General features: G+C 37.1%; 1 protein-coding gene across 1 annotated transcript in view; it reads left to right on the forward strand.

Annotated features, from left to right (window-relative positions):
• Window positions 1-15,565, forward strand: part of KCNIP4 (Kv channel interacting protein 4) — a gene marked incomplete at its 5' end in the record, with an annotated part of 18,961 nt that extends 3,396 nt beyond the window's left edge. Inside the window, 6 exons of the mRNA XM_010023541.1 lie at window positions 1-42; window positions 3,058-3,128; window positions 9,670-9,777; window positions 10,034-10,138; window positions 10,446-10,508; window positions 15,401-15,565. Of these exons, the coding sequence (XP_010021843.1) occupies window positions 1-42; window positions 3,058-3,128; window positions 9,670-9,777; window positions 10,034-10,138; window positions 10,446-10,508; window positions 15,401-15,448 (437 nt within the window). The remainder of the gene's footprint in view (window positions 43-3,057; window positions 3,129-9,669; window positions 9,778-10,033; window positions 10,139-10,445; window positions 10,509-15,400) is intronic.
• Window positions 15,566-15,867: the final 302 nt, after the last annotated feature.

Genomic DNA, 15,867 nt, shown 5'->3' on the forward strand with positions numbered 1-15,867 from the left:
AAACCTTCAAAGAGATTTACTCTCAGTTCTTTCCACAGGGAGGTGAGTGCATGTAACTAGTACTAGAGTGAACAAAGAGCTTTGTTTGTTAGTTCCTAAGTCTGACAAAAAAGCATGTTGCTCAAATTGACAAGATTGTCGTCTCAAGCTCTATCTGAACTCATGGGATAATTTCTTGATGTATGAACACATTTTAAAGTATATATTTCTGAATGAAACGCAATGCCTACAAGAAGTCAGTCTTCTATTATGAGGTTACTACCTGTGTTTGGATACCTTTGAAAACCAGGTTTCTCTGAGTAGGTTACCTCTTTTTAAACTTTCTACACAGTCTTCATCATTCTCTTTTATTCCGCAAAAACTTTCACAGTAGGAATGAAAACTGTAGGAGGCACTACAGGTACCCTCTATACTAATGGCAGAACCCTTTTGACTTCTGTGTGATTTCTCTACCTATACGAGGGCTTTTTTTGCTAACCTTAATTTCAATTAATCAATTTCCGTGAGTTTCATTACTTTCTTTCTCTTTATTACCTTTTAGTGCAATGAAGGTAATACAAAAATGTATAACACTTTTTTTGCCTTGAACCTTGGATTTTCTTTTAATTTGAATTGTTTTCCTCTCTTTCCTCTCTCTTGCTTTTACCATTCAATACTCCATATTCTCCTACAGCTCTTCAGTGCTGCCTCTTCATCTTCTCCCACAGCTCTTGAGATCTGCATGTTTCTCTGGGACTGTTCATAGGTCTTTCTTTTCATTTGTATTTTAAAAACCCCCACACTTAATTGGTAGGAACAAAACACGTACCAATTAGTTTTATTTTGAATGAAGACTTAGAAGGTAAAGAGTAGCATTCGGTATGGATTACCATCACTGAAGTCCTTACTAAGCAGGCACACTCAATAGGGAAGAACAAAAGGCTAAAAGAGTTGACCTGCCTACTGATTATTTCTGTATCTAAGCTTTTAAACCGGGCTAACAATTACAGTTTCAGATATTATATTTTTTTGTTACCCTGGCTACTCAGAATAATTCTCTGCATGTGACTACACCTTTACTACACTTTAATAATAATAATAATAATAATATCTTTCCTATTGTAACACTCAGAATTGTTTATGGGCAAAGAGAAAACACATCTTTGCTAAAATGTATTGTGAGAATAAATGTAATCTTAAAAGCCTCGTCTTCTTTATCAGTCCAGACCTAATTATTACAGAAAGGAAAGAATATTAATGTGGTTAAAGTTGATACACACTCAGTTCTTAGTTCCTACCCCTTTTCCTGGTGGTAATGCTCAACCTTCCACTGCTCCTCTGGGCCTTTAAGGCAGTGGCATCACGTGGAGGAGAATGAGGGAACTGCAGTGGACTATTGGCATCTGGAGTCCTTGCCCAGGAGGAATAGGGTGTTCATGTTGATGCTTTCTTCTTCCTCACTTAGGTTTCACCTGGGGTCATTTCTACATGCTTGCTAATAAGTTTTTAAGCCTTTATATTTCTCCATTGGTTTGCAGCTCCACATTACACCCAAGTATGATTGTAGGTGGTGACTTGTACATTTGTTATATACTATTTCTTTTCATTGCTACCCCTAAAACCAGTTTTGTCCATCTCCATACCTGCATTAACTGACCATGAGCAAGTTTTTTGTAGATGTGGGGTCCCTAGTGCCAGTCTTTGTCCTGACCTCTCTCATCACATACCTGCTCTCCTCTATGCTAAATCCCATCTCTCCACTGCTCAAGGCATCTGTTGGTGTATGAGGCAAAAAATTCTTCTCTCCACAGCATCATTATGTTAGAGTCATAAGTACCTGCTTATACATAGAATAACGGCTTGTTACTGATACATGTGTAAAGCTATAGTTGCACCACGGGACTAAAATGAATGAGCCTTAGAAACCTGATCAATTTGAGAGATTGCTGTTACAGCTAAACCACAGGAAACAGGGCTGCAAGCTGACCAGCCTCTGTCCTGGGGCAAACACCCTCTAAAGCTTGTGGATTCTTAAGTAGCAATGGCAATACTGTGTTACTAGGGCGCATGGTTACACTGTTCACTGCAGTTTCAGCAATGCCATTACTCTCTCTGCAACAGGGGAGCTACACTTTCCAAAATAAAAAGGAAAAAATTAAAAGCTTTTTCTTCTTGCTTCATTTAACTTTAGTAAAATACAGTGAAAAGTTAGATTTTTAGCAGGGTAGAAAAGTATCGAATACAGATAATTCACTCATCAGTAACATGCTGTTGTGTACTAGTAACAGCATTTTTAGTTTCATAATAAAGCCTTTTCACAAATCTCAATGAAGAGCAGCAAAAAGTGACAATCAGAAGCTATCAGGAAAGCTGACTTCCCATAACCCCAGCAGCTAATATTAACAAAGCAGTCTGGAGTTCGCAGTGTACCTCCTGCAGCAGGTTGTGCCTCTCGAAGTCATTCGGTGGAAATGGCAAGCTAGATCTCTATGAAAACTTTAGAGGTTTGACAAATTTATATTCACGCTGTCTTATGTTTCTAAAATGAGTGAAGAATATGTATGTACTGGTCAGTAGGTTTGAAAAGTGAAGTAAAATAGTGAAGATATCACTTGTTTAAGGTCATCATCAGAGTCTTATTGACCACTTCACTTAGTCACAGCCAGTTTTTCCAAGGTTTTTTAAGTACGTAGCCCTCATAAGATGTTTGTGGGAATGAAGCAGCAATTCAGCTTTAAGAATCTGCTTCTCTGGAAAGGATTTTATCTCACCTGTGGGAAACATATGATGCGAGCGCAGCAGCAGCTTTCTGACAAGCTCACCTTCAACCTGGGTGACAGGCCTGTCTTCTGAGTAAAAACAATATGCCAGATGCGCAGATGGCAGTGTCTGCTTCCCCCATTTAAAGTGAACAAATGAACACATTTTTCTTTTTTAACGTGATATAGATCCCATCACAGTCATTTAACCGGTAAGGTAGCATTGCCATTAAGACAGGTTGTTTTAGATTACAGTAGCGTGACTTTGTTCAGATAAGACGTGCTTACGATGAATTATTTTTACTGTTTTAAATTGTAGATTCCACAACTTATGCACATTTTCTGTTTAATGCATTTGACACTGATCACAATGGGTCTGTAAGTTTTGAGGTAAGTGATGCTGTTACTTCTTTCTCTGCAATTGAATATTTTGCCAGGCTTTGTAATTAAGTCCAGCTTCATGGCTTTAACTATATGTCTCACATTATTAAAAATTTAGTGTATAGGACTCAGATTTTGAGTTTTTCCGATGTATTAACAAAAGTCATCTTTATTATTTTACAATTGTATATCCCTCAAATATCCTTAAACTGTGCTGCTATGTAACAGTTTTATAAATCTGTAACCCAATTTATAAACAAGTTACATAAAATAATCCTTATCTTCCTCCCTGCCTCTGCAAGGTGAGAAGGACTCTTAACTACAACTGATGTTATGGGGATGACTCAGCCAAAACAGGATTGCTCACATACTCTATTATTTTCCAGGAAAAGGTTCTACCAAAAAAAGTCTTTAAAGCAAATGTATTTAAAAGCACAAGAGTTTGAAATTCATTCTTCCTCCGTTGAACTGCCTCCTACATTTTCAAAATTCTGCCTTTCCCTGCTAAGGCTGAGGTCATCGAGGCCATATGGTAAAAAGGCAACTCACTGCAATAGTTTAGAGGAAAGCAGGATGTACAAAATAATGTGAGGGAGCCATTATTTTGAGGTATAGAATTAAATAGTCTCTTGGTTCATTTGCAGAAGGGAATGTTCACTTTGTCTTGTTTTCCTTTGTTTTGTTTTGTTTATAATGGACTTGAGACTGGATTGTGATGAATACATCCCCTTTAAATTTGTTCAAATGTCCTATATGTGTTTTTATTATTTGAGTGAACGATGTTATGAGGTCTGACAGATTTTTTTTCAAAGCATTTCCATTGCTTTATTATTGATGTAATATGGAAGGAAATGCTTCACCAAGCAGGTAGGTGCCTTGCAATTGGAAATCTATACTTCAGCTGGGGCCATAACCAGATCATTTTGTCAGGGGTTATTTGTATTTATTTAGAAAAACATGAACCCCATCTACCTTTTTCACAGACAGCTGGAATCAATGGGCTCCATGTGAAACTAGAAACAGGAATGGAGGTTTTATTCACATCTTCTCTACATAAGGAGTCCTTCTGGTTAAATCAGCAACAGCAGAGGCAATGAGAGAAAACATTTTCAGCATCAGTATTTGAGAAGTATTTCTGCTGTTAACATTAAGAATAATGAGAACAAAAGAAGCTTTTGTATCTTTCCTGAACAATTTGTTGACATTTGTATCTCAGACAGAAAGCCTTAAGAAATGCAGTAAATATGAAGCCCTTTTTAAGGGATTTGAATATGTCAAAAGTGCAGGTCTGTGTACAAAAAAGGCTTTGGAATAAAATAAACCAGGAAAATAAAAGAAGCAGTGGGGTTTTTGTTGTTGACAAAACAGATTTCCAGCTTACTTTTGTTCAATATTGACTTAGACAGAGTGATCCAGGCTTTACTATTTTTTGCATTAATTGTGAATCCAGCATGACTCTACTGCCGTCAAAATACTCGTTTCTGTGTCCTTGTACCATGTTGCAGCATTATGCTTACACATTATATGACAGCTGTTCTAAAAGCATCCTCTTTATGTTAGAAATGTTTAGGTTTTTTTCTAATCATGTGAAAGTAGCTGCAAGAAGTGAAAGTAGATATTGGGAAATGTGAAAAATACAATCGTCATTTTTTTCCCCACTCCATTTTATTATAGGTTCAACTGTGCCATATTCTTTGTATACCAACCTGCACTCTAGCTTTCTAATTCCCATTAGAAAAAAACCTGCAAGCCCATACCAAAAAATCCCAAACAGCCAATCAAACAGCAAAAAAGGTAAAGAAACAGAGAGTGATTTAAGAATTTGGGGAATAAATAATCATCCCAATTTACTTTCTGCATCAAAGTGCAGGAGTAAATACAACTTAATATAATAACCAATGATGGAAAACACTCTTTGGCTGTCTTCTGCGTAAAAAGGATGTGAAAAACTGAAATGGTACTGAAAGAATGCAGGTAAGAATGACATTTCTGGTGTTGCACTCTCGTTTTTCTAATGAAGCAGTGGTAGCTGGAGTTGTGGGGAAGAAGAAAGGGAGAATTTGTTCTAGCTTTTTGCACTTTTTTCCTCAAATTTTCAATCATCAACAATGAAGTGTTAGACTTTAGGACAACTTAAACACATACTTTCATTGGATGAGATTGCTTGTTGAGATTGCTATGTCCTTACAGTTTTGTCATCCCTAAATCTCTATTTGCTCTGATAAGAGTCAGGCACTCCAACTGAAGCATTTTATGTAGCATAAAAAACAAACTCATGAAACTGCTTGAACCTATATCTCCATATCCCATAATTATATACATTGAGACTAATTTATTTCCAAAATTAGTTATGCTTTAGTTTCCAAAATTAGTTTTGCTTTAACATGAGTGACAAACTTTCAGATAACCTGGTGACCCAGCTATTGAAGGGGTCTTTTGGCTTATTAGTGAACTTTTCCAATCAGATAGAGACAGATGTGACAGCAAAGTTTCCACTTGCTGCATAAATTTTATAACTGAACCAAAATTAAGATCTGGCCCTCAAGCCTATTTATAGAGTCAGGAAAATGGAGGTTAATTAACTTCAATACTCAAACGTAAAGCACATTACACCTACATGCAAATATCCAAGTCAGTTCTTAGTTTGTTGTAGCTGCAGGTTAAGGCTATTCTGTATGGGATCTTGATGAGAGGAAGGTCACTCAGTAATCCCACTAATTGTCAGTGCCTTAAAGTGCAAAGCTGTGCCCAAATGCAATGGAGATGTTTGAAGATTTTTGACACTTTTAAACAAAATCAAACTTACATTTGTTGCTCCAAAAAGTGACTAATAATTCTTAGCAAATTTGCTGGTGATTTTCTGATTCCTTTATTCCTCAATTGTTACCTAAGAATTTTGCATTAATTAATACATTAACAAACATGTTAACTCAATTCCATAGAAGAGTTCAGATCTTAAGATCAAACACAACTTTGGTATTTCACTACAGTGATAAACAGTCATCGTCTGCAAGGCAGTAACATGAGGGTAGCAGTTTAATGAATCATTAATTATAGAATGGTTTGGGTTGGAAGGGACTTTTAAGATCATCTGGTTCCACTACCACTGCCAGGGGCAGGAACACCTTCCACTAGACCAGGTTGCTCAAAGCCCTGTCCAGCCTGGCCTTGAACACTACCTTGAACACTTGGGGCAACCTGTTTCAGTGTCTCACCGCCCCCATAGTGATGAATTTTTTCCTAATATCTAATCTAAATCTCCTCTCTGTCAGCTTCAAGCTGTTCCCCCTTGTTCTATCCCTTCATGCCCTTGTAAAAAATCCCTCTCCATCCAAAAATGGATTTATGTGCCTACCTACCTACTTCTCCTAGCATTGAACAAGATATAAAGGAACACAGGATCAGGTGAAATAATTTTAAATTTTCCTATGGATGTATGGACAGCATACTATTAAGCTTGTTAATTAATTTATTAATGAAATAGTTCTCCCCAAGATTGGATAAAGCAATCAGAAAGTCATCAACAACCTTTCTAAGAGATAATTAATCACTTCTGGAAAAACAACCCAAACAAATACAAGTTAATCTCAGGTGACAACCAGAGACTTTATACAGTTGTAGTGCGGAACTGAAATGTTGAGCAGGCTGTGATACTGACCACACAGAGCCTTCAGTACAGGTGCAAACCTTTAGTGAGACATCCCCCTTTCTTGCAGAATCAAAGTCAAGCACAGGAGAGTTTGGCATTTAATGGAGGTCTTCACAGGTATTAGCATGCTCATCAAAAAGCTAGCAAATTAGAAACAGGAAGCCTTGGAACGGAGTGAAGGCAAGTACCAAAACACAAACTGTGTTTCTAACTTTGCTGTCACAGAGTGAAGAGAGACCTGACCTAGAGTTGTGTCCCAGCCCACACCTTCTCCAGAGTTTTAGCAACTTTGCGACCCTAGATGAGATGCACCTCTCCTCATTAGGTGCTTAGCTGACTAGGACTGCCCCTCTTGGTAGACAGTGTTGGCATCTTTAGGGCATGTAAGTGTCCAAGAAGTACTGTGAATCTTATTTCAAAAATAAGTAGGCTCTATAAGTAGAATTCCTCTCTCCAGAAATCAGTTGTCTAAACCAGGAAGGAAAGCACATCTGTGTACTCTGATACTGTAATTGGGACTTAGGTTCATGCTCCCTGCTAAATAGTATGCCTGATTCATGTGTCACTGAGTTGATGGTAACGAGCATAACGACAGGCACTCTCTGAGCTTAGCTGCTACCCCCAACTCCATTGCTTTGCTGCAGCTTTCTGCACTGGATTACTAGTTTAACAGCTAGCATAGATATATTGCTCCTGAGATACACATTGCCTTCCACCATGTAGAGCATTTTTCTCTTTGAGGATCTAGTCCAAAGTACCCTGTGGATTTAGCCTTTGTCCATTGAATCGGATTTTCTACTTCTATATGATTTTATTTCTGTATTCTTCAATTGCATGAAAGTAAGTACATAGAAAAGATACCCCAGCTTTTATCATAAATCCTTTCTATTGTTCCTGAGATGGCTCCTGCACAACACTCAAATAAAGTCAATGCTCCTGAACTGAACTATATATGATTCTCAAACGTTGTTGATGCAACATGAAAGGAGATGACCCACTCTTGCAAAGTTTAGAGCACACACCTGGAAGGTTTTTGAGTTGTCTCAACTTTTATAAGAACATTCAGTGCCATGCAAAACAGCATAAAATCAAGGGGGTTTACGCATTTTTTTTAAAATCTATGATAGACGGGCACCTTTGCAAATGGGGATATAAATGATGCCAGGAAGGCAGCTAACATATGGGTGGTGCATCACAGAAAGGAAAAAAGAGAAATAATAAGGAAAAGAAATATATATATGGTTCAGGTAGAATAAGTGCAAAAATGTTGCTGGTACCAAATTAAAAATAAAGTCAGAGTTCTGAACTATAATACTCTAAGGAAATAAAGTTACTGGAGACCTTTGCTAAGGACTTCAGGAAAAGCTACATCAAGAATGTGAAACAGTGCAGAAAAGATTCAAAGACATAGTACTGAATTAAAAAGGTTAATTGCTAATGCTGTAATGTGATCAAATCTGTTCTGAATTTCTTGAACATTTTAATACTTAATAGTACATTGTTAAAGAGCTGTTTGGAGATTTAACCCTGTGACCCTCGATTAGTCATTGAGATGTAGACAAGACAAGCTGAGCAAAACTCTTTCAAGATTCATGTATCCATTTACCCCAAAGGGCACATACACCAATGACAGGCTGAGCAAACCCAGAACATAACACTTGAATTGTTAAGAAGCCTGAGGCTGTCAAAGGAGCTGTCTGTGCCTACTAGACCACCAGAGGCCATGATATCTGTGTCTGTGTCACTATATTGGGTATACTTGACTGTGTAGTACATCAGACCTTTGTAACTGGTGTCCAACCTCAGTGCAGACTTTTCCATTGTTACTGTTTTAAGGAAATGCATAAACTTCGCTGGTGCCGATAATAAATTTTTCAGCTTTTATTGTCTCTGCTTTAATGTTATTCTAAGATGTCTTGTATGTCTTCATCAATGATGTAGAAGTGTGCATTTAAATATAAACTCTTTCCATATTCTGCTCAAACTCTTACAGGGACAGTTTCACAGATGTATGGGTTTACAAGCTTATCAAATGGAAAAGGGGGAGGAGATGGTTAGGAAAAAAAAAAGCCACTGTTCAAAAAAAGTTAACATGCTAAGAAATACAGAAGACAGGTGATGGCATATCCCAGTTGATATTTTCTCCAATCTGGAAGATGCTCACTAAATGTAGATGACATTTGTGCTGTCAAAAGAGTATTAATTATGAAACAAAAATCTATAACCTATATATAATGCCAAAAGTCTTCTGATTTATTTCTGTGGAATAGCTCTACAACAGTAGAGCTTTGGTAGGTCACAAAAGCATTAAGGTCATACACATCATAAATATTACTCCCTATAATACCTGCAATAAAAGGTTTAAGTATTGACGTTTATTGTAGCATACATGAAATTTCAGATGTTGACTGAAACAGATTGATCTAAGAGGTCTGGGACCACATATGCCACTTCCAACAAGATATAGATTTAACAAGAATTTAATGTTCCTTAGTCAGTAGTTCTCCCAAAATTGGTCTCCTGTGCTTATTCTAACTTTCACTTGAGCTATTTTATGGGCCATTAAACCATGGGAATTGCTTTCCCCTGGTATTCAGTTCAACAGGAACTGCTTATGTGAGGCATTTCAGAGGATAAATCCACTAACAGAAAATTATAGCTTATTTTATAGAAAATTACTCAATTTACTTATTAATTATGAGTGTGGCAAACAGCGCTTAGATTGTTAATTATTTAAAAAAACAGCAATCCTTACGACTTACTACTGTGAAGCAAAAATAAAAAGAAACAACCCATTTCTTCCAGATGCCCGTGCTTCTGACACGTGTATTATTATGGATTCCTGAGTGTTTGTGAAAAACTGCTCAATCCCAAACTGACCAAGACCTCTTGTCTATTTAGGATTTTGTTATGGGTCTCTCAATTTTACTTCGAGGGACAGTACAGGAGAAACTGAAGTGGGCTTTCAATTTGTATGATATAAATAAGGATGGATATATAACTAAAGAGGTAAGGCCTACTTTTTACACTAATCACTGAAAATAGAGGTTGTATACGTAGAAGTGTGCCTGTGAAAACTGAACAAACATGCTGGAATCTCTAGGAACATAGTAGTTCCTTCTTGAAGCTGTTCAGATATAAAATAACAGGCACAATCTCAAAATTTTATTCTAAAATGTAAATCCTAAAATCATTTTCGTGTTCTGCGTTAAAGTGGTGTCTACGATGCACCTTACATTACACAGACATATTGTTTTTTCTTCAGGAAATGCTTGATATCATGAAAGCAATATATGATATGATGGGAAAATGCACCTATCCTATTCTCAAGGAGGATGCACCTAGACAACACGTGGAAACGTTTTTCCAGGTGGGTTGCGTAACATAGAGCCAAAAAAGGGCTCTGTTAGCAGATATGTTACATTGTATATCCTACCAATTTTGTAGTCCTTATTCTTTGTGGTTCTGTCCCATGCTTCTCAGATCTACACATCACACCTTGCTTTTTTAACAATAAGCTCCTTAAGCTTATTCTACAATGTCACTTACTACATCTTTACTGCCTTTTGGCCTGGTTATTCCTTAGGCTGACATATAGCTAAAATTGGTAATAAAAAGGACTTGTTTTACACAGGATTTCAGGAGGATAAACATACATTCTTATTCTTTCTCAACAGAAAATGGACAAAAACAAAGATGGAGTAGTTACCATAGATGAATTCATCGAGAGCTGCCAGAAAGTAAGCATCCAGTGATAAGTACTGAACTTTTACCTGTTAGATAATGCTATCAGATGGATCATAGCGCTACACAGATTTCTGGAGTGACATTGATGGTAATCTTAATAACCAGAGGCAGTATTTTCCCAAGGTAGCGTATGTATGTACACCATTACAGAAAAACACTGAACAATCTAAATAAATTTGTGTCCTGAATCTCTAGAAGACATGTTATATGCAAGCTGTCATTGTTTACAGGAAAACTGTCCACATCCCTGCTCTCTTTAGCAGTGCTTTCTTTGTACTTGATAGCAGAAGGTTTCTTTGCATTCAGATAAATATTTATCTTCTGCCCATGCTGGGGAACATATCCCTCTTACAACTGGCATACAGGCACAGCAATAATAATAATATTAATATTGCTTGAAAATTTATCAGCTATAGTTTTCTCCAGCAGTGAATCATGACCTGCTGGAGGCCTTAAAAAGGGAGAGTACAAGGAGCTTACAAAGTGTTGGATGGCAGGAGTTAACAGCAGGCAAGTTTTCTCAAGGCAAGGGAGTGAGAACTGGTTGTGATTATCTGTTGCAAGTGTTTACACTACCCAGGTGGCTGTTAATTTCCTTCAGCTGCTGAAAGCAGCTCCTTGCCTCGAGAGCCAGGAATCAGAATAAACTTCTGCAGCAGGAACTGCAGCCTGTTTTCACTCCTCTGCCATTCAGAAACCAGTTTGCTCTCAGACCAGGAGAAGATATAAGGAAAGATAGGTTGTATTTTCAGAAATGTAAGGAACTACTGTTAATTTGTCAGTTAAAAAATGCAAGAAACAGGATACAGTACAGAATAATGATGATAACTCTTTGGTGTGATAAGAGGTTGTTAAGTACTGTAAATTGTCATGTTAGATCCAATGATAAGATAATCATACATTATAAAAATTGATGTAGCAAATAAACCCAACAGTATTTGTAACAGTGATAAATATAAGGAATCATTACAGTGTCCTACTGATCCCTTTTCCAGGTTGACTAATATGAAGCTGACACAGACCAGCAATATGGCTTCTGTGTGTTGCTTACCTCCTCCTAGACTGAGAGTAGTAGGCAAAAGACAGGGGAGGACAAGACTAGCAAGATAAATGAAGTTAGTGAGTGATAAGATTTGTAACAATTTGTAATAGGAAAGGTGAAAAGGAAATAAAAAAGAAGCTCTAGAATTGGTCTATTTTTATACACCTCTCTAGTTATTCCTTGGGGTTGCTCTCGTGAGCATGGCTGCCTAGTAAATGATTCTGTTTGTTTGATTTTAATCCACTGATTTTGCGGGATGAAAAAAAGCAACAGCCTGTTCTTTATACCCTTAGCAATTGGTACTGGGTAATGTCTGTCAGCAGTGCTCTACTGCACTGGCTCTAGCTTGTCAGTCTTGTTCAACATGAATGAAAGGCACTTGCTCTGCTAAAGCGAAGTGATCATTAGAAATGGAGTAGAGATTCATTTCCCAGCTGAGAGTCCGCAAAGTTCTGGAAGTTAAATGACAGATTAATCTGGATATGACAGCAGTTATGGTGATTGGCTGAGTGAATCATTTACAAAGAAAATTAGTACCTTCAGTAAGGAATTGCCTAATCGCCTTTTCCAGTGTGGTTCAACAGCTTCTTACATCTGTTAGATTTCTTATTTACCTCTTCCAAGTATTCAGAATATATGTGAGAGAGATGTTCTCTAAAATGCTACATGACAGAGACACCATTCTCATCGTGCCACTTACCTCACCTTCACTTGCTTTTAGCTTCAAAGGTGGCAATGTTTTTTGATACCAAAGTATCTCACTGCCTAAATTTTTGTCTACCTACCAAGAGCTGTTCTTCTGTAAAGACACCTGAGCTGCAAAGTGTGTAATTCATGCTTGTATCAAGATTTGGTTTCAGAAATGAGATTTGGGGTTAGGATTCAAGCTAAATCCTTCAAGAAACTTGATTCAGTTGTTAATGTGGCTTCAGCATTTTCAGGGTTACATTTTTCACAACGGACAGTAGTGGCTGCTTCTGTTTAAAACACACATGTAGGAAAACCTCTTTTTAATATCCTAATAGGTACAAGACCAATCTAAAAAGGTAAGATTCAGGCTCCTGTCTTGCCTCAGCATGCAGTGAGTCACACCACCCCAGGAGCAAGGTGTCTCATCTTTCATAAGCATTTAATAATACCAAAAGCAAAATCAAATGATCCTGTGATCCTTCCTGTAGTAAATCTGCTTATGTTTTAGACCTACCATGCAATATTTTTATGTTTTCTGTATGTTCCGATGTTATGGAAAATAGTGGTTATTGCCCTTCATTCAGTATCTTTTCTGAGCTGTACACATTTGTTCAAGTTTTCCTCCTAGGGAAACCAGTCCACACTTTTAATCACACTTTGCTCGCTCTCTCTACACCACTGCTAGTTCTATTACCTTTTGCTTACCAAAATCAGGATGTTCAGGACAGTGGCACAGCACACCTGCTGCTCTTCAGGCTTTGACAGCTATGGTGGTTTCCTCACCTGCAAACCCTCCTTTGGCATTAAGGTTGATGCTATAGAAGTCTGCTCCAAATCCTCCCTACCAGTTTGCCTACCAAATGACTGTACCTCAAACCTTGGAATGGGAACGCCCACTGATTAATATGGCAGACAGAGCTGCATCTGGTGCATGTGAAAATACACTAAAGGTGTACAGATATACATGCCAGTTCTAGCTCAGGCTGTGGGACTAGAGACAAAACAGTGCCAGGAAACAAGCACTACAAAAAGTCCTCAGCCAAACTAAAGCCCAGATCCCATTCAATCTGTATCTTAAAATGGCCTAGAAGCGTGTTCTGCCAGGGAAAAGCTGCAGGAGCCTTTTCTTTGAATGGTATCTATCTCAGGCAAGAGCTGACAGTCTCTGAGAACTGTCATTCTTCTATTTTGACTTGGAAGCCAGATCAGTGGGTCTTAGAAGTACATCTCTTTTGCTTGCATTTTGTGATCACTATGGAAGCATGGTGTGCTTACTTTAAGAGTAAGAAGGAAAACAGCAGAGCATATCTGAATACAGACACTTCACTTCAGGTTCCTGGGATAGGGTCTTGAGATTTTTTTACTGGTTTGGTACAACTGTCAGTGCAGTAGCACTGTATGGCCTGAAGTATACAGCAAGTTCAAGACTCTTAATTCATGGTCGCAATAAAAGAATGGCCTGTCCATTTAAGGTCCCTTCCAACCCAAAGCATTCTATGATATGATGATATGATTCTATGATTAATGATCAGACATATAAAATTGTTAGGAAGTGTTAAAACACTTTCTATATTAGAGTGCGGTGCTTGCTTGGCATATTTGCTGAGCTTAGTTGCCAACGTTAGTTGCCAAAAAACATTTGTAAAAAATTAAATGTCAAATTATTCCAGTTAAATCAAACTTTAACATTACATTAATCAGCTATCTTCAATAGCGCATTGATGTTTCAAAACAGTATAGTGGGAAAAAAGTTAGTTTATTTTAATTTCCAGCAATATAATATAGTAAATTTCCTGTACAAGGTTTTTATGCATTAATCTATTTTTTTTTAAATTGTATATCACTGCTTTCATAAGTTAGTTCATCAGCACAAAACAGTGCATAGATCACTTCTTACAGCAACATCACGAGCTGACATACAGAATCAATGATGAAAAACCCCAGTGTGCATGTTTCATAACATAAATTAAGAAAATTACTCAGACTTGACATTTTCTACAAAGCAGTTCATCCATGAGACTGAACAGTGAATAATTTATCTAGAAATGGGTACTGAACATGTGTTATTGGGACATTAATGTACAGGCAGCCTACATACCTATCAGGAGAGGAGAATGCTATGAGACAACTTTTCTAAGTGGGGGTTTCATGCACCTCTTTCATGAAACTTCCTAAAATAGTGTATGAAATTCAGTCTTTTCATTCTCTAGAGTTAAAGATGGCTAGATTATCTCTCCAAGTACTAAAGGGTTTGCATTCAGATTGAGAGGATCAGTACAGTGGAGACCAGCAAATGGTAAATAAGTATGTAATACACTCTTGTATTGAATGTCTTTTATTATACTAGCACCTGTTGATCCAAAAGCACCACCAAATATGGGCTGCTACAGGTAAACTGTTTCTTCTATACACTGAAAGGTAAATCTTTCTTACAAAAAGATTTATTTTTTGCTGACTGCTTTGCCGAGTTATTTACTGATAAAAACTGCAGTACACAGTAATGCATCAGTAAGCATGATGCAGAACCTGGGAGTCAAAGGGTTTATCACCTACCTAATGCAAAGTAATCAGAAAGCAGAAGTAGCATGGGAAAGCAGACAACATCTTTCAGTGTAAACACACAGAAAATCCGAGCTGAGGAGTCAGAGTGTTGTGGAGGAAATGACTGACTCTTCAGTTCATGCAAAGATGCACATTTAAATCTATTTTATTTTAGTCACCCCTAGCTATGCAACAGAATGCACTGGATTTGCAAAAAGGCTCCTGTGTACGATACACAGGACTGGAAATTTCATGTATAGATTCATACTTTGGGTACAACAATTACTCCTTGAGTATTTATTGTCTATAGGTGTTTTATTATACTGCATATAAACTCGTAACCTCCAAAATATTGCAGACTTATTTAACTATCTTAACATGCTATTGTATTCTTGACAGAACAGTTTTGGTTTAAATAATATACACGCAAACCTATTTAAGCATAAATCCATTGCCGGCCTTTTTCTGCTAACAATTTCTCCAAACAAGCTATGAAATAACGTTAGCATTAACTAAAATACTGTTAGATCTATCCCGTTTCACTGCAGGTATTGGCCAACTACATTTGTAATGGTGTATGATTTTTGGTTTATTGTTTTCTTTTTTTTACAGGATGAGAACATAATGCGATCCATGCAGCTCTTTGAAAATGTGATTTAATGAAGACCTAGGTCTACAACTAATAGACAAATATAAGCTATTCTGCAAAATTATCTAAAAGATGGATTTCCCACTTTATCATAAATAAAATTACTCAGCTTTACACTGAGACATGTATTATGCAAATAAATTTTTTATTATAAACTTTTCCCACCAAAAAAATTTTTAAATTATACAATTTAGCGCTTCAACAGTGGCTAGTTAGTTAATAATTGTTCTGAAAAGTCAGGTTTTCACTCCAAACCCAAACAAAATAAGACCTTACATTATTATTCCAACCCATTGATAAAAAAGACAAGGAGATTAAATAAATATTCTAAGTTTTGCTACTCATCTGTATTGGATTAAGCTCCAGGTGTTTGAGTGTATTTCTTAAATATTAGGTTTTAATTTATACAGAGGCATTACCATGTTTGGGT

The sequence above is a fragment of the Nestor notabilis genome, unplaced genomic scaffold, assembly GCF_000696875.1.
Source record: "Nestor notabilis isolate BGI_N333 unplaced genomic scaffold, ASM69687v1 scaffold10101, whole genome shotgun sequence".
NCBI lineage: Eukaryota > Metazoa > Chordata > Aves > Psittaciformes > Psittacidae > Nestor > Nestor notabilis.